This window comes from Chaetomium tenue (assembly GCF_020726465.1).
Source record: "Chaetomium tenue strain MPI-SDFR-AT-0079 chromosome Unknown F5144scaffold_4, whole genome shotgun sequence".
Taxonomy (NCBI): domain Eukaryota; kingdom Fungi; phylum Ascomycota; class Sordariomycetes; order Sordariales; family Chaetomiaceae; genus Chaetomium; species Chaetomium tenue.
The window spans coordinates 2,719,439-2,742,678 of NW_027117332.1; the positions used below are offsets into that span (position 1 = coordinate 2,719,439).

Consider the following 23,240-nt stretch of genomic DNA (forward strand, 5'->3'; position numbering starts at 1 on the left):
CGCACCGTGTGCATTAACAATTGAGTCTCAACTAAGTACCTATGTGAGGGGCTGCCCTAGGCTTTAAATTCCCATCCCCAGATCACCACCTCGTTGGCATTCGCCCTTCTCTCTTTTCCTTCATCCTTCTTCATCCCACTCAACCAAACTCGGAATCGTCGCGAAGAGGACAGTAGTGCCCGGGATCAGGGCTCCATTCAGGGCTCCATTCATGATGTCTTCATGGCCAAGGCATGCATGCATGGAGCCCTGATCCCGGGCACTGTTGACTCTGGGGATTACTGCATTCGGTTTCTTTTGTACTTTCTTTTATTTTTTCCAGTCGAGGGACCCCCTTCTTCGCCTCGGGCAAACTGTGAGGTTCAAGACTTTCCGTTTTGCCTGAATTTGACACCCATGATGAATTGTCTAACAATCATAAAGGCTGCATCGAATCGACCTCGAAGGAGCTTGGACGGTTCAACCCCAAAGGCCAAAGTCAATGTTTTACCAACATCGACTATATTGAGCGAAAGTCCTTGGGAGGCACAAGCCTCCCGAATGAGTACCCGAGTCACAAGTCTTGATACCCAAGTCACAAGTTCAAGACTCGTGACTCGGGGATTCTATTCGCTCAATAGAGTCGATGTTGGTAAAACGTTGACTTTGGCCTTCGGGGGAGAACAGTCTGAAAGTTCCTGGCCGTGAAGATGGTGATAATAGAAGGGGGACGGTGTCGGATGACTCGCCCGATGTGTATCATGAACAACGTCAGTTTTCTAACCTACTGCGGATGCCATCATATCTTTTACTGTATTAACATGTTTCACCGTCTACAGCAGATTGCATGGGACCTTGATATGTCCCTACAAAAAGGTCCCGCACGATCCGTACCGTCGGATCACCACACGCACCCATCAGCTCGCAAACTATTCGCCGCTCTCCCAAGCAAAAACTGCAAAAACACAACCAGCCCCAGTGCCCCCAAAGCCAAGACACGAGGCCATGAGCCTCCACTCGCCAACAATGATGGAGGCAGAACAATATGATCAGCTTGCCGCTGGACCATGGCCCTCCTGGAATGGCGACAGTTTCAATGAAATCGAGTGCAACGACAATACTAATACATTCAAATACAGCTGCATAACCGCGGATTATCTTCCCTTAATGCCGGAGTTCCTAGCCTGTCCGGAGTTCCTACTGACTTCTAACACACAAACGGACGGCTCGTCTTTGGATTTTGCGTCGAAATCCGAAGATCGCATCCCACAACTATTAGATCTACCCTGGTTTCAGCCTACCTCGATGATGAATATCATTTCTCCAGTCAGTTCGGATGATACGACTTGGACTTCACCATCGCTGGAATTTGACTTCAAAAGCCCCGTCATGGACACCACAGCGGCACAGTCTGGGGTTGCTCAACTGGACGAGGTGGCATGGGTGAGAGAAGACCCGAGTTTTGATACCGCCAACATCGCTCCCATGGACACCGTCCAACAGCCGCCGCCACAATTTGCTCCAGAAGCCAACCTCTTGGACGATGCCCAACAACCACCACAATCGTCTGCCATCGGGGTCGAATTGCACACAATGGAAGATCGCCCGCCCGGTATTCCAGCGTGCGTGTCTTTTCTGTCTCGTTGATCGGTTGACCAGCCAGGGCTAACAGATGCACAGACGCAAATGGCGCATGATGGTCAGGCCGGAGAAGTGCCCTGCCTGCCAGAAGGGTCACTCGCATCGGTCTGAGCTCAAGAAGCACATACTCGTCCACCATCCCGAGCTCGCTGCGGAGTATGAGATCCCAACGGGACCATACATCTGCCAGTGGTGCAAGAGGTCATATACGAGACCTGATCGTCTAACGCGTCATCTGACTCAGAAACATGGGCGGGAAAAGAACGCAACGAGAAAAAATAGGCAGGGGACTTGAACACGGAGCTGATGAACATCATGAGTGCGTTATTGAACCGAGCTTTTGGATTTCTTATTTTCGTATGGTTTTGCGCGAAGCGGAATTTCGGATTGGTACACAAGGGTGGAGTCTCCGAGTTGAGGTTTTTCTTGACTTGGAGACGGGTTTCTCACTGCCTACTTTTGAGACACAAGCTACGTTTCACAGCTTTCATGACTTGATGACTTCAATTGAATATTCTCTATTTTTTCAACACTCTTGCTCCACAATACAGAGTAAAAGGTAACCGGTGAATTTCCGCCTCGCAGGATCAATCCTAGGCTGGCCTGGCGTTTTTGACGAGGAACACCATCCACTCTCGACTGCAGAAATAAGTAAGGCAACAGCATTACGCCGGCGTTAACACTTGGCGTCCCGCTTGGAAAGACGCCACCAGGACTTTATGAATTTTCCGTGGCTTGTTCTGGGATACAAACAAACAGAGCTCCGATCCTGCAGGAGGCTGGGGTTGCTGGGCCGCAGGATCACAGGCAGTCGCTCCTTAACCCCAAACGAACCAGGCCACCGGTATTTTGCGGTGAAGCCACCCTAATGATCCTTCGACATGGCATTTCCCGCATTGACACGCTGCCTGTTCCGACGTGCGGCGGGTGCTTAGTTGATATCAGACACGAATCCCGGACCTCCGGCTCCGACGGCCCCACTTCGGCAAACCCTTCCGGCCCGCGGCGGCGGTGCCCCACTCTTCCGCTGCGGAACAGTGCGGCCGATGGGATTCCGGATGGAGTAATTATGCGATGCAGGCAGCCAGGCAGCATACCACAGTCAATAAAGCGTAGGACTCGAGTGGTAAGGCAGATTGTACGACTGAGAGTTAGGTAGTATCCCATCTTAGTCGTTATTTTCGAGTTGACTTGTGTGTTGCGGTTTTGCGATGGCAAAGTGATGTACCCAGTGTACTATCTAATTTTAGGCAAGCTGATGTTACCTATCCTCGGCTGAAATTGGCAATGGCCTTTTGCTCTTGGATTTCTCTACATGACCTTAGGTTATTGTGTAGGTATTCCCAATCTGGGTAGGTACCTAGCTTGTAACCTCTCTTTGCAAATGGTCGTGGTCAGGCTCAGGTGCCCGACTTGGCGCGTTCAGCCCTGTAACACGCCAAGCCTCCAGCGACACGCGACGTCAGGGCCAATTCAGAATCCGCAGCGTGCCCCGCGTTAGGTAAACTTCAACATCCGTCACACACTCAACACAATTCAGGAAGTCGGCGTGCCCAAAATTGCATGCGACAACCCGCCCATAACAACCAATGAACATGACGAGGTGACATCCCTTCAAGTGCACCAACCACCAACAACAAAATGGCGCTCCCTCTCCCTGCAGGCCTAACCCACGCCGAGGCCGCCTTCCTGGCCGAAATGGAGCTCGTCACAGTCATCCCACGCCAGCGACTAGAGAGCATCGACTTGCTCAGCGTAAGACCTATTCCACCCATGACCCCCTCTCCCTCGCTCCCTAACCACAACAAACCCCAAAACTAATCTCTCTCCCCTCCCACCAGGGCAAAACCCCACCGCTCCGTCCCCCCCACCGAACCGACCTCCCCCTCTGGCTCGCCCTCCTCCTCAAAAAACAACGCCGCGCCAACATCCTCCCCCCCGCCTGGCTACACCCCAACGCCCTCTCCGAAATCATCTTCCACGAAACCAAAACCGACCCCACCGCCTTCTCCCCGCCCCCGCCCCCCCCAGCACGCGCACACCCTTCCCACCCAGGCCACGCCCACCGCCAGGGCTCCGGCTCCCACAACAACCCCCACCCCCAAAAAGAACAAGACGTCCCCCTCTCCGCCCCCTTCCTCCCCGCCTGCACCGCCTCCGCCCCGGCCCACTTCCTCCCCTACCACTGGCAAGAAGTCGCCGAGGCGCTCCTCGCCCACGCCGGCGACGACATCACCTCCGCCACATCCACCACCACCAACACCACCACTGGAGGAGCTGGGGAAGTGCGCCGGTTGCTGCGCGACCTGGTGGAGGTGCGGGCGGCGAAGCTGCGGAGCGGGACCGCGGAGCTGGAGGGGTTTGGGGGCGGGTTGATGGGGTTGCGCGGGGTGGGGGCGGTGGAGCTGGCGGAGAGTAGGGGGTTTGTGTTGGGGGTGGTGGATGGGGTGAGAAGGATTGGGGGGAGTGCGGAGGCGGGGAGGAGGGAGGAGGAGGAGGAGGGGGAAGGGGGGGGTGGTGAAGGGGGGGAGGGGAGTGATGAGGAGATGGGGTTTTGAGGTTTTAAACAACACAAGGTGGGAGGGGGAGGGTGGTGGGAGATGTCTACGTTCAGCGTTCAGCATCAGCATTGTGAGAGGGTTGCAAAGCAGTACAGCGAGCACTCTGGAAATGGCGCAAAGCAAACAAGCCGGAGGACCGGCAATGATATTATGTGCCACAGCATCATGGCTGCGGCAACACTATGAGCTAGGCAACAACCGCCGGAAGGGATGGGCCTCCGTGTTGAGCACAAACTCATTAAGGTTGATCAGCTCCGGGTCGCTGAAAATGAGATAAAAGTATTTCAGCGTCTCGGCCATCCAGAACGACTCCATCGAGTCCTTCACCTCGGGCTTCTCCGTTGATGTGACGTCGCGAATCGCCGAGTTGGCCAGCTCGGTGCTTGTCGCCTTGTCGATGGCCGTGAACATGTCCCACGCCGCCTCCATCAGCTCCACCTTGCCAGTGACGCGGTACAGCACAAAGACGCTCTCGATGGCTTCCGGACGCAGCAGGTACGCCCGGTCAAAGATGGCGGTGAACCCCTTGGGAAACCGCTGTTTCTTAACGATATCCTCGGCTTTGGCCTTGCTCTCTGGACCGTCGGTGTTTTTGTTGGCCTTGCGGAGAACCTCCTTCTTCCAAACAGCTTCGTCCCACTCACAGGCATCGCCTGTCGGACACGAGACCATAACGAACGACTCGGGCATAATACCCTGGGGAAACGCCTTGTACGTCCATACGCAACCGTCAGTCAACTTCCTCCCCGCAATCACATCCTTCTCACGGTCATAGAGCCTCCCACCCAGCGCCATCAGCCCCCCCAAGAAGCAGGTGAGATGCTGGCCCCGCGCTTCGAATTCCATACCACTCTCCCTAGCGTGGACATCCCCCGCGATGAGAATGTCCTCGTTCGTCGGCGTCATGGGGCGGAACAGGTTGTGCTTCGTGGCCGCGTCCATGGCCTTCTCGTACATGGTCTGGTACATGGGCAGCTGCCCGCCCATCATGGCCGACATCTTGGGCAGGTACTCGTATGCCGAGTCGGCCATGGCGCCCAGGGTGAAGTCCGGGCCCGAGTTGAAGATCCTCTTCTGCCCATTCACCTTCAGGGGCCAGAGACCGGGCACGGCGGTCGAGTCCTGCTGGGCGGCCATGTCGTCGGTGATGCGCTGCGCCAGGTCGAACCACTTGGGATCGCCCGTCAACATGGAGAGGCGCGTAAACTCCATGGACAGGGTGCCCACTTCGGCGATGAGCCCTTCACTGGCGACTTGCTTCGTGCCCTTGATGGCGGCGCGCATGTCCCACCGCGTGATGGGCATGTGGCTGGGCGTGTCGAAGGCCTTGTACAGCAGGTCGCCGACCTCGGTGGCCTTGCCCAGCAGCCGCTTGTCGCCGCTCAGGTCAAAGGCCGCGAGGAAGCCGCCGAGGTAGCGGATGTTGGTCTCGAAGACGTTGACCCTGTCCACGGCCGTGTGGGTGAAGTTGATGCCGTCGGCCGCCGCCACGGCCTCGTCGAACTCGGTCTTCATGTCCATGATCCACAGCGTGTCGAGCGAGTCGACCAGCGTGGCGGCCCATCCTCCAAAGGGGTCCTTGCGGCCGCCCGACACGGGGGTCAGCTCGTCGGCGCCCCATGCGAGCTTCCGGTACGACGCCCAGCACTTGGTGAAGACGTCTTTGACGGCCTTTTGGCGCTCAGCACGCCGGCCGCGGGCAGCCTGGTCCTCCTCTGCGGGGAATGTGGTGGCCTGGATGGGGGGGTATTGGACTGGCAGCCCGGTGGGTAGCGGCCGGATAGAGTCGGGCGGATAATGGAGGGGGACCTTGCTCCAAAAGGAATCTTCCCGACCGGCACCGGGCCGCCCGCCATCCTCTAGCCGCGGGAGCGTCACTACATCCGGGCGGAGATAAAAGACCAAGAAGAGCAGGATCGCCGCGGCGGGAAACAAAGTGAGGAAGCCTCTTCTCCTGACGACGAGCATTCTGAAATTTGGAAGCCGGTCGTTGATTTGGAGCATCCACGAGAAGAGCTACAAGTAAACACCCATTTAGAGGTCCGCTTTAAACCTCCTCTTCACAACATTGAACGAAAAGGAAAACCTCTCAGCTGGCCCCTGAGACGTCATTGCCGAGAGCCGCTAAACACGCTGCGCCTCCAGTTCCCGCCTAATCCTTGGGGGAGAAAAACAATGTGGATTGGTCAGATCGTCGATGCTAATTTACCCACCATGGAGACAGGGATAGTTGGTGCCGTGGTGCCGGACTCAACGGTTCAAGCATTTAGGCATTGGCGAGAGCAAGGTTCTTCCTCGCTCATTGCTTGTTCATGCCCAGTCTCCTCGGTGTGAAGGAACCACGTGGGATCGCAGAGATGTTAGTTCCTGACGAAGACAAAATGCCAGTTCAACAGACTTGACTCTACAGACTCTAGCCTGGCGGATCATGCAACCTCCCCCTCCCCGAACAGAGTCGACGTTTCATCATGGTTGCGATTACCGCCCTGTGCCGCACCGACACGGAGCCTCGCAGAGCATGGCAAATGAAAATTGTCACGTCTGCGGGGATCAGGGGAAGGGGTGGTGATGGTGCTGACTGTACTCAATGGTAACTAGGCAATACAAGATATTTATCCCCGGCCGGCGCCGGCTCCGTTGTTGTTTCTTTGGGTTTTCCGTGTTCTGCCCTCAGGCGCGCATCTGGGACGTTTGTTTGCTCAAAGCATGGCCCCCGCCGTCGGCGCCTGGGTCTTGACCCTCTCCCTCGCGACCTGCTGGCTCTCGCTTGGGGCCGAAGCCGCATGTTACTACCCGAGCGGCAAGCTCTCGCCCAACGACACGCCATGCCGGGACGACACGCCGCACGCGACGTGCTGCGGCCAAGGCTACGCGTGCCTCAGCAACGGCATGTGCCAGGCCACGGGCGAGGAGCTGGTGCAGGCCGGCGCTAGCGAGTTTGTCCGGGGTGCCTGTACCGACAAGACGTGGCGGAGCTCCAGCTGTCCGTTGTTCTGCATCGAGGAGGACGTTGACTTTTTGGATGGCGGCAACGGCGTCGCCAAATGCGAGAACACGTCTCAGGATCTGTACTTTTGCATCAACTCCCGCTCGGCCGAGGAGGCGAGTTGCGAAGAGAACAGGAAGTTGCTATTCTTTCCCGGTATGTGCGAGAGGACCCTTGCCTTGAAGCTCAGAGCTTGACGGCCTTTAGGAACCCCGTCCGCCATCACGACCATCGGCGTCGCACCCAGCTCGACGTCATCCTCATCCACCTCCACCGCCGCCGAGTCATCATCCACGACATCTGACCCGTCATCGTCCACAACCTCGGAGCCCGACTCCACATCCCAGGACAGTTCGACGTCAACCGCACCCGGGCAAAGCGAAAGTGGGAGCGAGTCCGAGACACCAGCGCCGAACGACGACACGTCTTCGGGATCTACCAACATCGGCGCCATCGTCGGCGGTGCGGTCGGGGGGGCCGTGGTTGTGATCCTCGCTGCGTTGGGCGGGTGGCTGCTGGCTCGGAAGCGGTGGGCTAACAGCGGTAACGGTGCCAGTGGCACCCAGGACGGCAACGGCAACGCTCCTAGCTACGGCGACCACAACGATCACGGCTACGCCCAGAGCTACGGCAACGCCACGAGTGTGATAGCACCCAGCAGCTACCAACCACCGGGAGAACAAAAGCTGGGGTTCGGCGACACCCAAGTTTACCAAGACCCTTACCACGACGAAGCGTATCAAGCGCATCATTACGCACCGCCCCCATCGGGCGGGTGGAGTCCGGAGGCGCCGAACGGTCCTTACGAGCTGGGATTGCAGGAGGCTCGGCAGCGTCCCCGTGGACATGCGATGGAAATGTCCGTAGACTTACCCCTAGAGCTGCCGGGGCATCGATGACAGACGCTTTTGGGGGCTTGAAGGGGAAGATACCTATTTGATACCACAATAATACACAAGACACAACTCTAATCCCATCACCATGCCCCCCATTCCTCCCCTACCCCCCCATAACCACCCCCGCCCCCTACGCATTATTCAACCCCACAAAAACCACCAACACCGCCGCGTACGCCGCCGTCCCCGACAGCACCTCCATCGGCCGTTCCAACAACCACGCCATGACCAGCCCAAACAACACCACACACACCGTCGTCGCCACCAAACACGTATACAACGTCCTCTGCAGCATCATCAACCACATGGGCCCCACCAAAAACACGCCCCCCAACAACGCCATCACCACGCGGTCGCGCAGCTGCGCCAGCTCCGACTTGGCGCGGTTCTCGGAGCGTGTGCCGCCGATGGGGATGCTCGCGCTCTCCCAAGGGCCCGGGACGGGGATGGGTTTGGTGGTGAGGAGGTGGGGGTCGTGCGCGGCGTCAGAGTCGAGCAGCGTGTGCAGGATGTAGCTGTCGATGAAGCGCTCGCCGGTGACGAGGAAGTCGTCGCGGACGCGGCGGCTGTGCTGGAACATGTAGTCGTAGTCTTGGAGGGCTTTGGCTGTTGTGGGGGGGGAGGGGGTTAGGGTGATTGTCTTGATGAGGGGGGTTACTTTGAGGGGGGGGTAAAAGGGGGGTGGGGGGGGATGGGGTTATTATTCGACGTGTACTTACTGTATGCTTGCAAATCCGCCTCCCAGTTGTCCGGCTCTTCATTGCGGAACCGCATATCTGCGACGTGCTTCACCAGCTTACACTGCAGCTTGCGGAGGTGCATCCGCTGCAGCTCGGCAAAACTGATGCGGTAGCTCTGATGGGGTCCGTCGCTCGAGCCTCCGGCTTCTTGCCGCGTCCAGGCATCGCTTTCCGTGCTGGATGGGGTTCCCTTCGACCGCTTGAACCGGTTTATCAGCCTGGGGCCGCCCAACAGGGGCGTTGTTTCCTCCACTTTCTCGATCAAGTTGTCCTTGTGGTGTGAGATGACGAAGGTGTTGAACGTTTGGGTGTTGTCCAAGTCGACTCCGCGAAAGCTCGAGGGCCGTGTGCCACCCCTTTCACTCTCGGGTGGTAGAAGCCATGGATCCTCAGTTCCCGCATGTCCCGTGGACCTAGGCGGCAGCAAATGGGTCATTGTTGGCCCACGCCGCTGCCCCTTTTCATTCTCAGAAAATGCAATAGATGTTCGCCCTCCTCGCTCGCCTCTCGATGACCCGGCATCAGATCCAGAGTCAAGGGTCCACGGTTTCTCTCTCTCTTCCGGCGGTGATAGTAACCCGTGCGCGTGGCGTTGGTTGGCTTCCTTTGTATCGCTCATCTCCGCCCCGATCACCGACCGCCTTGTAGACCGTACTGGACTATGTTCAGCTGATAATGAGGGACTGGGGGTTCTTGTGGCATTTGCTGAGCCACCGGTCTTTTCAACATTCATCCTAATATGATGTTTGAGTCATCCACACTTGAGAATTTGTGAGGGTTTGCACTAGCCCCTGACCTGGGATTTCATTCGCCAGAGAGATCTCCAAATCTGAGGAACAGAGGTCGAGGCTTGCTTGAACGAGAACATGTGAGACTGCGAGATTCCCAGCTGCAGCCTTGGATCTCTCTTCAGTGCTTGGCTGCAGCCCCCGCAACTGGACGGGGGTCCCGAGAAGGGACCTATAAGAATACTCCGCGTACAAATATTTAGCGCCCGCATTGCATAATCTGCGACAGCGTGACAATACCGTTGTACAGCCCCGGCGGCTGGGCCCGTTCTGTGAAGGCTGTGCCCTCCCTCCTGGGCCATATTGGAGGCCCGGTTCCAGATACTAAGTGTCCAGGCGCCCTCCGGCACATTTCCAAGCTCAGAGAACATGAATTAACTCTTAGATTCACCTAGACTCTTTTATGATCTAGTCATCTTGACTCAAACACAAACACGCCATGTCGAACATCCCCGAAGACGCCGCAATTTTGGGGTTTTATATTTCTTTTGAGCCGAGGAGGATGCATGTCGAGTTCCGCACAGAGACACAAGCGGTGGAATACCTGAAGAAAATCCAGCAGCGGTTGGTTTACACCTCCAACTCCCTGCAAGGAGAGCAAAACGGCAAAGTTTGTTCCTTGCGGCTTCCCTCGAGAATCGTCAGTGCCAACGTCTGGGGCTCCGAGATCTACTTGACTTTTAACGACAAGGAATTCGCCGATGACTGGGTGAACGGGTTATTGATCTGGGGGTTCCGGAAGAATCAGGATGGAACAGAGAGCCCGACCGACGTATGCCTCTACCGCGCCGCCACCAATAAGCAGCTCAACAGGGCGTTGGGGATCTCGGAGCACGAAGGGGCTAAAGGATCCGGCGTCTCTCACCGGCCGAGTAATACCGTCAGGCCCAAGCTGCCTCGAGCCGCTACGACATCAGCTACGAGTAAAATCAAGGAACGAGGTCGATAGTTCGATGACTGGAATGGGGTTAAACGGGGCAGCATAATATCACGAGCAACGGCCGTCATGAGCTTGGATAGAAAAGGGGGGTTTCTGTCTTCGGCATGATATTTCAGAACATATAATGGAAGGTACAGGCGCGGTTGTCTTGTTTACCTATACCTTGGGATTAGGACAGAATTCCGGTGAGCAGGGCCAGGTGGTCAAGCCATACGAGAGAGTGCAAGAGTCGAAGACAACTTGTCGGTGATAGAGGCTGTGCATTGGGTTTTGGACAGGCTGGTGTATAATATAATCAGGGTTGGTGACTTGGCAGTTTGTCTATGTAAGACCCAAGAGATTGTGTTGTTGGTTTCTCCATTATTGCATTTCGACATGCTACTTCATGTACATGTTTAGGTACCTTGCGTGCTTGATTCTGGGTTCAGAGGCTCGCCGGTAGGATAGACAACCCCATCCTCCGCCCACCACTTCGCGTATTGCAGCTCCATCCTGGCGTCCAGCTCGGCGGCTTTCATAACCCGACCGCCGTTGGCCATATCGATCAGGTACAAATTCTCTCCGCCGCAGTGCCAGTGACTCCAGTGTTCCAGGCTAGCGTCATGCCACCCCATTAATACGCTGTCGTCGACACAGACGACAAAGATTTCCTCAACATTGAGAAAAGCATCCAAATCGTTGACTTCCCAATGGTAAAAGACTTCGTCCACATTATCGCGCTCAAACTGGAGGCGCTTGATGAGCAGCGCACACGGGTGGAAGTAGCTAAAATAGCTTGTCCCGATGGAGATGATGTCCATGTCCCAATCGACCCAAACATAGCGGCCGTCGGCATCAATTTCGGAAAAGGCCCGCTCGTAAAGTCCGAGATTCCGGGCTTCGCGGCAGGCCTGGATTGTTGCCGGCACTGGCGTTGGCGAGACGAGGTGCAGGTGGCGATCCGCACCTGGGCCGCGATCATCCACACGGACCTCGACGGTACGGGGCTGGACGGTGAACTGCCAGATGAGAGCGCGAAGCTCAAAGGGAAAAAGCGGAAACAAGTGGAATATGTCCATGTATGATGTTGGTTGCTCCTGTTGGCGGGATGCTGGCCGAATTAGGCACCGAGGGAATCACCGAGGGAATCCACTAAGTGAACCGAACCGAACCTGACACTGGAAGGTGCCATGGCAAAGGAAAACCACCCGTGCATCTTGTACTTGTATGGTGCGGTCGCGAAATGACTCTTCAGGTAAGCTTTGCTCGTCGACTCATAGTTGGATCCCTTTTTTGCGGTAACTCACACCGACGCAGGCACGGCGGGGAGGGCGGCCAACGACCCGGGTTTGACCTTCCCGATTTGCAACAAGACCTAGGCAACTTTAGCTACCTGCCCTCGCTGCCTTATTGGTCAGTCGGAGAGGTAATCTCAGAATGTTGCAGACTATAGTGGGGCGACAACCGTCACGCCAAAAACCTTTCCAATCGAGGTTGGCTGTCGGACGAGCATGGAAGCCTCATCCGCAGCCAACGCTCATTGATCTCGTGCCAAGCTCCCACACTGTCCCACGATTGTACCTCGTTAGCTGTTGGCTGCGAGGCTGAGTGTGGGTTGCTGCATGTGGTGATGGGGCATGGCGGGGAGCGCGCCTCCTTTTTCTTCATTCTCTTTCCGACCCCAATCTGAATTCCAATGTTGAATTCTTAATAATACTTCGGAATACGCGCAAAATTGAAATCTCCGCTGGTCTGAAAGACTGGAACAGACGCAAAGTTATACGACCTAGCCTCCCGCCCACTGTCACGCCCCTTTCTTGAGTCATCCACCATCTCAGTCCTTGTTGAGAAGTTGGATTTGGCATCCATCCATCGCGGTGCTTGTTTGCGGCCATGAAGACCTCCATCTCTCTCGCTCTTGTATCGCTCGCCGCCCGACACGTCGCTGCCGACGAGCACCCGCGCCTGCAATGGGACCCGGCGACCGCCAAGGACTGCGTCGATTGGTACGACAACACCGACTCAAGCAGATCTTGCAAAGAAGTCCGTGATTATTTTAGTATCACCCCGGAGCAGTTCCACGAGTGGAACCCGTCCGTCGGCCTCGATTGCACGCCCTGGAACGACTGGCAGTCATACTGCATTGTCACCCTGCGGCGGCTGGAGACCGACCCGCCACCGCTGCCAACAACGTCAACAACAAAAGTGGCCACCATACCCACCACCACCAGCAGCACTCTCGGCCCCTCTCCTACCGCCTGGGAAGACAGAGGCTGCTACGTCGAGGACCCCACGCTACCGCTCCTCGACCAGAATATGAGCGGAACCGACGGCGACGCATCCTTGACCATCGGGCAATGTAAGGACAGCTGCTACCTTGCGGCGTACCCCTTTGCCGGCGTGCAGGAGGGCAACCAGTGCTGGTGCGGGGCCTACGTCGGCGGCGAGTGGACCCGAAACCAGTCCGACTGCAACATCCCGTGCACAGGCGACAAGACCACGTTCTGTGGTGGCAAAGGGGTCCTCAACATCTTCGAGGCGCTGGAAAACCAGGGGGTTTCATCCGTGTCTGTCACTCGCTCCGCTCCCTCCGGCACTCCCACCGTCGCCGGGACCGGCATCGCCACCAGCAGCACGGCCAGCTCCGGGGCCAGGAGGAACATTGCCATGTTTTGGTAAAAAGTGGAATCAGTGGATGTTATGTAGATTCTGGTCTTTAATATGTACATACATACGGTCCATTACGGTGGTTCTGGCAAAATAATTAATAGATAAAGTAGTTCTCAGACATCCTGAGTAATCTCAGAGCATACTTGGCCACGAGACCAAGCTTTATACACCTCACCCTCCAAGCAATCGACACTCTGCTCCTCCCAATCCACCCTCTTCCAATTCCTCCTAGTAGATAATGTCGAGCTGCGTGCCGAGCACCATGACCGGGCTGTCCTTCTAGGTCGCCCTGTTGTTTTTTGCGCGCGGCGGGATGATAAGCATTACCGAGGTATTTCGTATTTATACATTACTTTTACATGTCTAGGAGCGCTTACATTACCTTGGCAGGTACCTATGCAAACCTTTGTAACCTTCAAATCATCTGATCAAGTACCGTACTCTTACACCACCCATTCCCACATGATTCATCTAAACACTCCCATCATCCCCACTACCCTCCTCCTCATCCTCCCCATCCCCACCACCCCCCTCCTCATCCGCATAATACCCCCCCTCCCCCTCCTCCTCCTCCGCCGCCGCCCTCTCCGCCCGCTCCAACAACGCATCCATCTGCGCCTCCTCCCTCCCCCGGTAATCCACCACCCCCCGATGATCCCCCTCCCCAGCCCCAGCCCCAGCCGCAGTAGTAGTAGTCGTGTTGTTGCTGCTGTTGCCAGTCTCCTGGTCCTCGCTATCCGGATAATCCGCCTGTTCCCCCCCGCCCGAGCTGGCCGACTAATTCGTGTGGTTGCCGTCGTCGCCGTTGTTGTTGTTGAATACCAGCAGCTTGGAGTGGGCGTCGTCGGTGTCGGTGGAGCTGCTGGCGGAGCTACTGCTGGACTCGGAGCTGGTGGGCCAGGTGTTGGGGGGTGGCGAGACGCCCGGCTGGTAGCGCATGAAGGGGGGGCTGTGGGCGTCGATGTACGGGCTGCATGCTGCGTTCACTTCGCGGGCGTAGTCGCTGTTGGGGCTGATGTCGGGGCTGACGGGCCAGGTGCTTGGGGTGGAGGGGGTGCGGGGCTTGGGGGGGGTGGATGGTGGGTTGTTGTTGTTGTTGTTGTTGTTGTTGTTGTTGGGGCGGCTGCCTGATGTTTCTCCGTCGGATAAGAATTCCGTCCAGGAACCGAGCCATGGAGGGGGGAGACGCTGACTGGTGTTTGGTTGTTCTCCCTCGTTCTTTGGGGACTCGCTTGAAGAGATAGAGGGCTTTTCGTCACTGCTGCTCGAGCTGCTGCTGCTCAACTTGGGCTCGTCGCTGCCCTCAGTCTTTACGACAGTTGTCGCATCGGAACTGGAACTGCTGTCGGGATTGTCTGAGTAGTACATGCAACCGTAGGTGCCACCACAGGTAGGTTTGCACCTGGTGCACGGCTGTGGGTCGCCAGGACGGGGGCGTTCATCGGCTGGCGGGGGTGTGATGTCCCCTATGGCTCGGGGCTGGGGGGGAGAGGCTGGGTTGGGCATTGCGTTTGGGCCTGGTTGTGGCCGATGGTCCTCCGGGCTCGGGGCACCCGACCTTATGAATCGGCGCGGGTCATCAGGGCTGATGGGGGGCGTGACATCCTCCTCGTCACCCTCGATTAACACCTAGATTTCAGACTCAGCAGAGGAGTCTGAAGCATAAACAACACGGGCGGGGGCTGGGAGTGATGACTGCTGGGGAAGTACACTAGGGACGCTATTATCGTCCAGGAACTGGAGCGGGGACCCTCCATGCAAGGCTGCCCGAGACCGGGTTTGTCGTGGCTGGTAGTTGTCATCGGCCCTCCCGCGGCCGCGGAACGATGACGAGCCTGCCGACAGACGGCGCCGCTTGTTGGGCACCTGTTTAGCGGGGCCGGCGTTGTTCCTCTTTGGCGGCATTAAAACTGTCGTGGTTAAGGGGGAAAAACAAGAGAAGTATGGGCACAATCGGGTTGCTTGGAATTGGAATGAAGATACGAGTTGGAAATAAGACACCACTCGTAGAAAAGACAGGAGTTCTGCTTCTAGCTGTGGTAGGAATCAGTTTGTTGACCTTGTCATCATCAGTCTACATGACTCAGGGGTTGGCATGGCACCGCTCAGGGGTTATAACCTGGATTGCCAGACAATGAGATTCTGTGAATGCCACAATGCCCCAGCTAACCGGTTGTGAACAAAGAGGCCCTATTTTTGCAAGAGTTAACAATGTGTTATTGAACGTAAACTGAAAGGCCTTTGTTGGAGATTAATGGCTAACACTGCCAAAGCCATTTACTAGGCGACTAGTCGCCCCTTAGTCGGGGCAGACCAAAGACAAAGAGAGGTTCAGTCCTGTAACGAGATCTCTTTCTTTTCCTTTCATCTACAAGAGCCATCTTTAACAGTCCCATAAACGCACCCCCTTGGCACAACTCATAGGGGCTTGGAGAAAACCAACGTATTCCGCCGCGAAACACTTACCAACCTTTGATCGCCCTAAACTTCGAGACAACAGGCTAACATCACAAGAAAGCTTAGCCGATTACTTCCTGCTAGCAAGAGTGTCACAAACCGCACTTCAACGCAACGCCATGGAGAGATATTACAAGAATCATATTGACGACGACTGGCCTATTCCACCCCAGTTCGACGTTGGCGCTTATAGCTCGGCCCTCAAAGCCAGGTGTCGCGAGTCCTACAAGAGACGGACCGGGGTCAAGTACGAGGACGGCAACTACAATGAGTGCGACTTCGGCAACCTCTACGCAGTCCAAGCAGCCAAGAGGGCAAACGAAGCCGCAGGCACAGCGAGGACAGCCTTGATCGGCTCCTCACCTCCCACCAACCAATTCAGCCCTCCCAAACTCACCCTAGAACACCCCAGGCCGCCCTCCGGCCCCTTCTTCCCCGGCGGCGGCATCGCCCTCCTCTTCTCCCCCAGCGTCCACATCCTCGCCCTCCTCCTCGCCACAGCCATCGCCCTCTACAACCACCGCGAACTAGCCCGCTTCATCCTCTACTGGCTCGCGCGCGCCGCCGGGATCGACCTCGGCGCGTGGTCCAGCACCATCCACCTCCTCCCCACCGCCCTGCGCGATACCACCCCCAACCTCCCCCGTGTCATCACCACCACGACTACCACTGCCACCACGCCCACGAGAAGCCGCACCACCGCTTGCCAGTATCCCCGGTTCAGCGGCAAAGCTGAGCATTTTAGACGGTCACTGCGCCCCACCACCCCCTTCCCCCGAAACGACCCCCCCCCCCACCACCACCACCACCCCCACCCCCCTCACCACCCGCCCCCTCCCCTCCCGCTACTGGACCACCCTCCACGCGCTGCACCCCCAAGAAAACCTGACCACCCCCGCGCTCACCTCCCTCCAAATCTGGTACATCCTGACCCTCCTCCTCCTCATCCTCATCTGCCCCCCCGGCTTAGCCGAAGCCATCCTCTCCTCCACCTGGAGCGGGCTAGCCTGGCCGGCGGTCCAGACATACCTGCTTGTGGTGGTGATCACGAGCGGGGTGCGGTGGGGGCCGGAGGTGGTGTTGTGGGTGGTGCGGGAGGTGGGGTGGTTTGGGGTGTGGGCGGTTGGGGTGGCGGTGAGGAGGGTGGTGGAGGGGTGGGTTGGGGTGGTGAGGGGGTGGTGGAGGGTGTTGTTTGTGGTGTGGGCGGGGTGGGTGAGTTGGGGGTTGGTGAGGGAGCTGGATGGGGGGGAGGTTGTCCAGGGGACGGTGGGGTGGGTTTTGCGGAGGGGGGCTGGGGTGTTGTATTGGGCGGGGGATTTGGTGAGTGATGTGGCGAGGTGGGTTATGGTGAGGGCGTGAATGGGGGGTGTTGTTGATTATATTTGTCTTTGATATAATATAGAAGGGCCTGGTTGCCCGGTTGACTAATGTTCCGACTTGCGTTTTCCAAGACGGGGCCAACTGCTAGCGTATGAGTCGCGGGTATGTTCAAAACAACGCTATGCCTTCCCAGCCGTTTTGATACCGTTCGCCCCTGTCTCGATTACCGTATATCCATCCGCGTTCCCTTCTCCCTCGGCGGCCCTTGCGTAAGCCTCGTCACTCCTGTCACACAGCACCTCCAGGTCCCCATCACTCAACACCTCCTTGTCTCCCGAGAAGTTGTACACCTGCCCATCCTTCAACAACAGCGCCTGGAGCGTCTCCTTATCCAGGTCCTCGCGCATATCAATCTTCTGCCCCATCGTCCGGAACCCGCCCTTCTTGATGACCAGCTTTTCCAGCCGGCGCTTCGCATCGGCACTCATAAGCAGCCCTTCTTCTACCGTCCCCTTCGTTGCAAGCCGGTACACGACGACAGGCCGCGTCTGGCCGATACGGTGTGCCCGGTCCTGGGCCTGCAGGTCCTGCTGCGGGTTCCAGTCGCTGTCAAATAGGATGACCGTGTCGGCGCTGGCGAGGTTGATGCCCTGCCCGCCGGCACGGGTGGATAGCAGGAAGATTTTGAGCTTTGGGTCCGTGTTGAATTGGTGGATTTCCGTGCGCCGGTCTTCTTGTGCAACGCCGCCGTCGATGCGGCAGACGGGCCACTTGCGCAGTTCGGAACAATAGTCTTCGAGGATATCGAGCTGAGTCTTGAACTGCGAGAAGATGAGGACCTTGTGGCCGCGCTTGAATAGGGTTGGAAGCAGGCGGTCCAGCAGAAGCATTTTGCCCGAGGCCGTCACGATACTCTCGTCGATAGGTAGGTCGGTGCCGCTTGCCCAGGGGTTGTAGAAGTTGTGCGGACTGTTGCAGACAAGTCGGAGCTGGAGAAGGGGATTACCGAGCTTTTTGTTGGCAATTTCCCGTTCTGTTGGCAGTTAGTAAAAGCGGACTTCAACGCAACAAAATGAATACGTACTCGCAACCTCGAGGGTTTGGGCACGCTCGAATTCCTCTTCGTCCACGACCTCCTCCACCACCTTGGGCTCATCCTCACCCATCTGCTCAGCAAGCTTGGCCTCGAACTCATCGTCATCCAGTAAATCATCGTCCGAGTCGGACTCCTTATACGATTGTTTTCCCCTTTGCGGCCTGCGGCGGGTACTGGCTGGGGTGGACTGTCTGCTGGATTTCGTACTCTTGGTGGCCGGCGACTCAGCTGCCGGTGGGCTCTTTCTCTTCGTCTCTTTTTTTGCCGATTTAGGGGGAACCCCAGCCGCCAATTGCTCGACAACAGCGGGGGCCTTGGGTAGCCGGCCTCGAGGGGGTGGCTTGCCCATCATGAGGCTAAAAGCGTTCTTGACCGGCCGCTCGACATCCTTTGGCTTCGCGGGGGCAGGCTTGCCTCGTGTTGGCGTTGGCTTGCTCTCCGTAGCAGGTTCTTTCTTGACACTACTCGATCTGGAAGAACGTGTGCTGTGGCTCGGCGACGACGCTTTGCTGTTGGTAGCCTCAGTAAGACGCTCAACGACCTTGTTTTCTAGATACGCGCGCGTATCAATGTTCTTGTCGTTGATGACGTTGTACAAGTCCGTTTGCTCCTTAGTCATGGGCGCGTACAAGACATACTCGCGCTTCTTCGGGAGATATTTTGCCACATCCGCCTTTATCCTACGGAGAAGCAGGGGCTGCAGCACCACGTGCATCTTCTTGACCAGTTCCTGCTTGGTCTTGTCGGCGATGAACTCCTCGGTGCCCTCTTCGTCTTCCAGATCGCTGAAGTCGAACCAACTCTCAAACGCCTCCCAATCCCGGAAGATCTTGGGCAGCAAAAAGTTGAGCAGGGACCACAACTCCTTCAAGTTGTTTTGCAGCGGGGTGCCGGTGATGAGGAGACGGGTAGCCGAGGTGAAGGACTTTAGCTCCCGGAAGAGCTTCGAGTCAAAGTTCTTCATGCGGTGACCCTCGTCAATGATGATGAACTCCCAGTTGATCTTGGACAAGGCAGCCCGGTCCTTGAGAACCATCTCGTAGCTGGTGCACACCACGGGGAACTTCTCGGTCGGCCTTCCTCCGTGGAGATGGCGCATGATCTTGGACTTGAAGATCTCGTCGCGCTGCTGTGGCGTACCATGGTACATGACGACTGGTATTGAGGGAACCCATTGGTGGAACTCATCCAGCCAGTTGGACAAGGTGCTCAAGGGGGCAACGATGAGATGTGGGCCGAGGTAGTTCTCCTGCTCACGAAGCAGCGCGATTAGGGATATTGTTTGCACGGTTTTACCTGGCACAAGTCAGTTTTGAGTCCCCCGGGGGAAGGCTACTTGGACATACCCAGCCCCATCTCGTCAGCCAGGATCCCGCTCATGCCCTGGATACAAATCTCGTACATCCAGGTCAGACCCTCAAGCTGGTAATCTCGCATGGTACCGCCAACGAGGCACTTCGGCTGCTTAGCCATGGTCAAGTCATGTTCGCCAATAGTTTTGCCGTCTAGACTTGTGCCAACACGCCCCAAAACTTTTGTCTTCTTCGTGAGGATGCTGCTGAAGGCCGCGCTTTGGGCTAGGAGCTGATCCAGGTCCTTCGCCTTGGATTCGCGCTCCCTCTTGCTCAGATCCCGCTTCTTCCACTTCTTCCTACGCTTGTCCTCGGCCTTATTGTTTTCCTCGCGTGCCTTCTCCTCCTCTGCGGCGAGGATTTGCTCCTCTCGCAACTTGGTGTAGCTCATCTTGGATTTATCCCTTGGTGGACTGGCCAGAGAGGCTGGAGGTGGTGACGATGGGGCGCTAGTGGGGAGTCGTGAAAGGGAGCTGACAGAGTCGCCATCGGATGAAGAAATGTACGGCATCGCCGGAGCAGATAGGCAACGGAGTAGAAAAGGGGTTAGCCAATGGGTTGTGATTCTGGAGGAGGGACACTGCAAGATTGGAATTTGGAAATCGCGAGTGGGAGCTAGATTTTGGACAAGTGCAGAATCATTGAACATTAAAGAAGGTGCATGGAGGTAATTCCGGTGATCTTGACAACCCAAACTTGGGAGAATTGAGAGCAAATGTGACGGAGGGAAAGGGACAGCTGAGGCAAGGGCGGGAGTGGGTCTGTCAATGAAAGGCGCGCGATCCACGCGACAGCCGATCGCCACTACAATCGAAAACGCGTCAAAGCTCTGCGCGCTGTCACGAGCCAGGGGGGCAGCCCATTAATTAACTGAAGTGCTTTTTCAGCACCAGCCCCACATTGTCCCCAAGCCCTTGGCACAAGCAACCCTGCCAAGCCTGCCTATCGCTGCCCCTCGTCTTGACTCAATCAATTGCCCCGCATTTCCAGTCAGGTCAAAATTGTCGATTTCACCCCACCATCGCCCGCCGAACCAGCAGTTCAACACCAAAACTGTCCAACACTGTCGCACCTTTAATTTTCACTACTTGTTCTTCCGGCGCCCCGCAATCCACCAGACTGTTCTCTCTGCGAGCCGCCGCGCGCCCTGTAGCCGCCCTGCGAAGCGTCCCTACGCTCCGCCAAGTTCCATTTCGGCCCCTCAACACCATCTCGTTCTCCAACCCGCGCATCATGGCAGCACTCGACGCCCGAAAATACACTCCCGCCGAGGAGGCCGAGATCCAGACCTGGCTCGACAAGGCTACCTCGCTCAAGGTGGCCGCTTCTGATGCCCTCCTCGACACCCTCAACACCGATCTCGCGACCCGCACCACCGCCATCGGCACCAAACCCAGCAAGGCTGACGTCGCCCTGTACGAGTCGCTCGCCCCTCTTGTCAAGGCCTGGACCCCGGAGCAGCGCACCGGCGAACAGGGTCGCCCCAACATTGTACGCCTCGTCGACTTTGTGCAGAACAGCCCGCTATTCGGCCTCAATGTCGCCGATGCCGACAAGGTACAGGTCGACGCCGAGGAGATCCTCTACGTGAAGCCGCCCGTCGATGCCAAGGCCGAGAAGGAGCGTCTGAAGAAGGAGAAGGCTGCTGCCGCTGCCGCTGCCGCTGGCGGGGACAAGACCCTCGTGGACCGCACAAAGGAGGCGGCCAACACCGTGGTAGAGAAGGCAGTCGAGGCGAAGGACAAGGTCGTCGAGGCCGTTGCCGGCGAGGGCGCCGCCAAGAAGCAAAAGAAGGAGAAGAAGGAGCGCGCCCCCAGGCAGCCCGCGCCGCCCCCGGCGCCGACGGTCATGTCACCCTGCCTAATCGACCTGCGCGTGGGCCACATCCTCAAGGCGATCAAGCACCCGGAGGCCGACTCGCTCTACGTCTCGACCATCGCCATGGGCGACGCCCCCGGCACCGACGACACGACCGAGGTCGACGGGCAGGTGGTGCGCACCGTGTGCTCGGGCCTGAACGGGCTCGTGCCGCTCGAGGAGATGCAGGGCCGCAAGGTGGTGGTGGTGTGCAACCTCAAGCCCGTCAAGATGCGCGGCATCAAGTCGTCCGCCATGGTGCTCGCCGCGTCGCCCAAGATCAAGGAGGGCGAGGTCGACGACCACAAGGGCCCCGTCGAGCTGGTCAACCCGCCCGCCGACGCCAAGGCCGGCGAGAGGGTTTACTTTGAGGGGTGGCAGGGCGAGCCCGAGAAGGTGCTCAACCCGAAGAAGAAGATCTGGGAGGCGTTCCAGCCCGGCTTCACTACCACGGATGCGCTTGAGGTGGCCTTTGATGCTGGTGTGGTCGAGGCATTGGAGGGCAAGACCGGGCTGGGCAAGCTAGTGACAGCGAGTGGTGGTGTATGCAAGGTCGCCTCGCTGCAGGGCGCCCAGGTGCGGTAAGATGGGGTGGTTCCAGGTGCAGGGAGATACCAGCAGTACATCATCGTCACCAAACATGGACAGATAGATGGATGTCAAGTGGCAAAACAAAAACAATAGAACAATCTTCTAAACAAACGCTGGCCAAAGCCAACAACAACCCCACTGAAGCGAACTAACTTTTCGTCCCCCCCTTTTCCCACCCACTCAACCCATTCACTCTCTAAGCCACAGTAAGAATCGCCGTCGGGCGAATGATACCCGTCGTCTTGCACCCGGTCGTGACGGTGACCGTGTGGGTGGGGATGACGCAGCCCGTCGTGCAGCCGGGGCACCGCCCCTTCTCGGTCACGGTGGCCGTCGGCGTGCGCGGGCAGCAGTCGGTGCTGGTGGAGGAGGTTAGTTTTGAGTCTCGTGTGTGATCTCGTGTTTTAATGATCGTTCATGGGGGGGGGATAAAGGAAGGAAAGGAAGAAAGAAAGAAAGGGGGGGCTTTACCTGCACGGCACGGAGACGGTTGTCACCTTGATCACCATGGGGCACATGATGGGGTCGGTGGGCGCGACGCATTTGATCATGGGGCAGATCGCTGGGGACAAGCACATGAGGTGTTAGCTAAGTGTTACACAGCTCTATTGCAATAGCAGGGGAAAGGGGGCGGCGGGGCTGGGGGGGGGGTTGGGAAAAGAGTAACTCCGGGGCGACATACTGGGCACGGCTGTCGTGGTGGTCGTCGCCGTGTAGCAGGTCGGCTTGGTGCCCCAGCCGACGCAGGTCGATGGCAGCGCCGTTCCGAAAGTGACCGGGTCAATGTCCTGGCCTGCCGGTGCCGCTGAGCTGTGTTGGGGAGTCAAGGTGTTAGTACTGTGTGTGAGAGTTGGAGGTGGGTGCTGTGGTGGTGCTCTTACCTGATGCCCAGCAGTCCGAGGAAGACGAGGGTGCTGGAGAGTGTGAGCTGCATCTTGAGTCGTGTTTGGGGCGGTGTAAGACTTCAGGTTAATGCAAATGTGTGGAGTATTGTAGTCTAAGAGGACTCTGTCTTGTAGTCTACTAAGGAGGAATTAATATCCATAACTAGGGCCTCCCACGGGGAGACAGCCCCTTGAAGTACTCTCTGGTCTGGTTTAGCAGCAACAGACACCGGCTCACCCGGCTCTTCCAGCAGCCACTTCATCCTAGCAACTATCCAACGCCACCTTTCGGGATACTACAGATATTCGACTGTGACTACTTGACCAAGACAATCGGAGGCTAGTGTGGGTTGCAGTGCTAGGCTCAACAAGTCTGGCAGCCAGTCAAAGGCCCTTGGCTCAAGCCGGCGTCTGCAAGGTGAAGGAGTGTGAGCTTCCGGGAGACAAGAGTTTTCTCTTCGGTTCCCTTGACAGAAAGTGGCGTCGACTTTTGGCAAGGTCTT

At 57.3% G+C, this 23,240-nt stretch overlaps 12 protein-coding genes across 12 annotated transcripts; 6 read left to right on the forward strand and 6 right to left on the reverse strand.

Moving 5' to 3' along the window:
• Positions 1–222: 222 nt before the first annotated feature.
• F5144DRAFT_488745 (uncharacterized protein) lies at positions 223–2,779 on the forward strand (the record flags this gene model as incomplete). The annotated part of the gene is made up of 5 exons (XM_066785680.1): positions 223–355; positions 424–559; positions 1,119–1,601; positions 1,660–1,776; positions 2,380–2,779. The coding sequence occupies 5 exons, from the start codon at positions 223–225 to the stop codon at positions 2,777–2,779; spliced, it is 1,269 nt and encodes a 422-aa protein (XP_066643297.1).
• A 1,582-nt stretch (positions 2,780–4,361) lies between these two features.
• On the reverse strand, positions 4,362–6,149 carry F5144DRAFT_602907 (glycoside hydrolase; the record flags this gene model as incomplete). The annotated part of the gene is made up of 1 exon (XM_066791244.1): positions 4,362–6,149. The coding sequence occupies one exon, from the start codon at positions 6,147–6,149 to the stop codon at positions 4,362–4,364; it is 1,788 nt and encodes a 595-aa protein (XP_066643298.1).
• A 387-nt stretch (positions 6,150–6,536) lies between these two features.
• F5144DRAFT_244240 (uncharacterized protein) lies at positions 6,537–7,445 on the forward strand. The gene has a single exon (XM_066783380.1). The coding sequence runs from the start codon at positions 6,888–6,890 to the stop codon at positions 7,362–7,364; it is 477 nt and encodes a 158-aa protein (XP_066643299.1). The 5' UTR covers positions 6,537–6,887; the 3' UTR covers positions 7,365–7,445.
• Positions 7,446–8,193: 748 nt separating this feature from the next.
• F5144DRAFT_602909 (uncharacterized protein) lies at positions 8,194–9,239 on the reverse strand (the record flags this gene model as incomplete). The annotated part of the gene is made up of 2 exons (XM_066791245.1): positions 8,194–8,720; positions 8,783–9,239. The coding sequence occupies 2 exons, from the start codon at positions 9,237–9,239 to the stop codon at positions 8,194–8,196; spliced, it is 984 nt and encodes a 327-aa protein (XP_066643300.1).
• A 568-nt stretch (positions 9,240–9,807) lies between these two features.
• On the forward strand, positions 9,808–10,733 carry F5144DRAFT_244258 (uncharacterized protein). The gene is made up of 2 exons (XM_066783381.1): positions 9,808–9,921; positions 9,987–10,733. Exon 2 carries the CDS (start codon positions 10,031–10,033, stop codon positions 10,538–10,540), a length of 510 nt encoding a protein of 169 aa, XP_066643301.1. The 5' UTR covers positions 9,808–9,921; positions 9,987–10,030; the 3' UTR covers positions 10,541–10,733.
• A 430-nt stretch (positions 10,734–11,163) lies between these two features.
• On the reverse strand, positions 11,164–11,589 carry F5144DRAFT_465896 (uncharacterized protein; the record flags this gene model as incomplete). Its single annotated transcript, XM_066784993.1, has 1 exon — positions 11,164–11,589. A coding segment is annotated over one exon (426 nt), but the record flags the coding sequence as incomplete, so codon positions are not given.
• Positions 11,590–12,290: 701 nt separating this feature from the next.
• On the forward strand, positions 12,291–13,231 carry F5144DRAFT_244271 (uncharacterized protein). Its single transcript, XM_066783382.1, has one exon. The coding sequence runs from the start codon at positions 12,404–12,406 to the stop codon at positions 13,187–13,189; it is 786 nt and encodes a 261-aa protein (XP_066643303.1). The 5' UTR covers positions 12,291–12,403; the 3' UTR covers positions 13,190–13,231.
• Positions 13,232–13,791: 560 nt separating this feature from the next.
• F5144DRAFT_649691 (uncharacterized protein) lies at positions 13,792–15,291 on the reverse strand. The gene is made up of 2 exons (XM_066792976.1): positions 14,891–15,291; positions 13,792–14,809 (listed from the first exon to the last, which is right to left on the reverse strand). The coding sequence occupies exons 1-2, from the start codon at positions 15,083–15,085 to the stop codon at positions 13,958–13,960; spliced, it is 1,047 nt and encodes a 348-aa protein (XP_066643304.1). The 5' UTR covers positions 15,086–15,291; the 3' UTR covers positions 13,792–13,957.
• Positions 15,292–15,756: 465 nt separating this feature from the next.
• Positions 15,757–16,373, forward strand: F5144DRAFT_612676 (uncharacterized protein; the record flags this gene model as incomplete). Its single annotated transcript, XM_066791726.1, has 2 exons — positions 15,757–16,282; positions 16,348–16,373. 2 exons carry the CDS (start codon positions 15,757–15,759, stop codon positions 16,371–16,373), a joined length of 552 nt encoding a protein of 183 aa, XP_066643305.1.
• A 763-nt stretch (positions 16,374–17,136) lies between these two features.
• On the reverse strand, positions 17,137–19,916 carry F5144DRAFT_491149 (SNF2 family N-terminal domain-containing protein; the record flags this gene model as incomplete). Its single annotated transcript, XM_066785841.1, has 3 exons — positions 17,137–17,990; positions 18,042–19,349; positions 19,400–19,916. 3 exons carry the CDS (start codon positions 19,914–19,916, stop codon positions 17,137–17,139), a joined length of 2,679 nt encoding a protein of 892 aa, XP_066643306.1.
• Positions 19,917–20,351: 435 nt separating this feature from the next.
• F5144DRAFT_573216 (uncharacterized protein) lies at positions 20,352–21,952 on the forward strand. The gene has a single exon (XM_066788948.1). It carries the CDS (start codon positions 20,639–20,641, stop codon positions 21,845–21,847), a length of 1,209 nt encoding a protein of 402 aa, XP_066643307.1. The 5' UTR covers positions 20,352–20,638; the 3' UTR covers positions 21,848–21,952.
• Positions 21,949–23,078, reverse strand: F5144DRAFT_244329 (uncharacterized protein). The gene is made up of 4 exons (XM_066783383.1): positions 22,735–23,078; positions 22,536–22,663; positions 22,325–22,415; positions 21,949–22,212 (listed from the first exon to the last, which is right to left on the reverse strand). Exons 1-4 carry the CDS (start codon positions 22,785–22,787, stop codon positions 22,050–22,052), a joined length of 435 nt encoding a protein of 144 aa, XP_066643308.1. The 5' UTR covers positions 22,788–23,078; the 3' UTR covers positions 21,949–22,049.
• Positions 23,079–23,240: the final 162 nt, after the last annotated feature.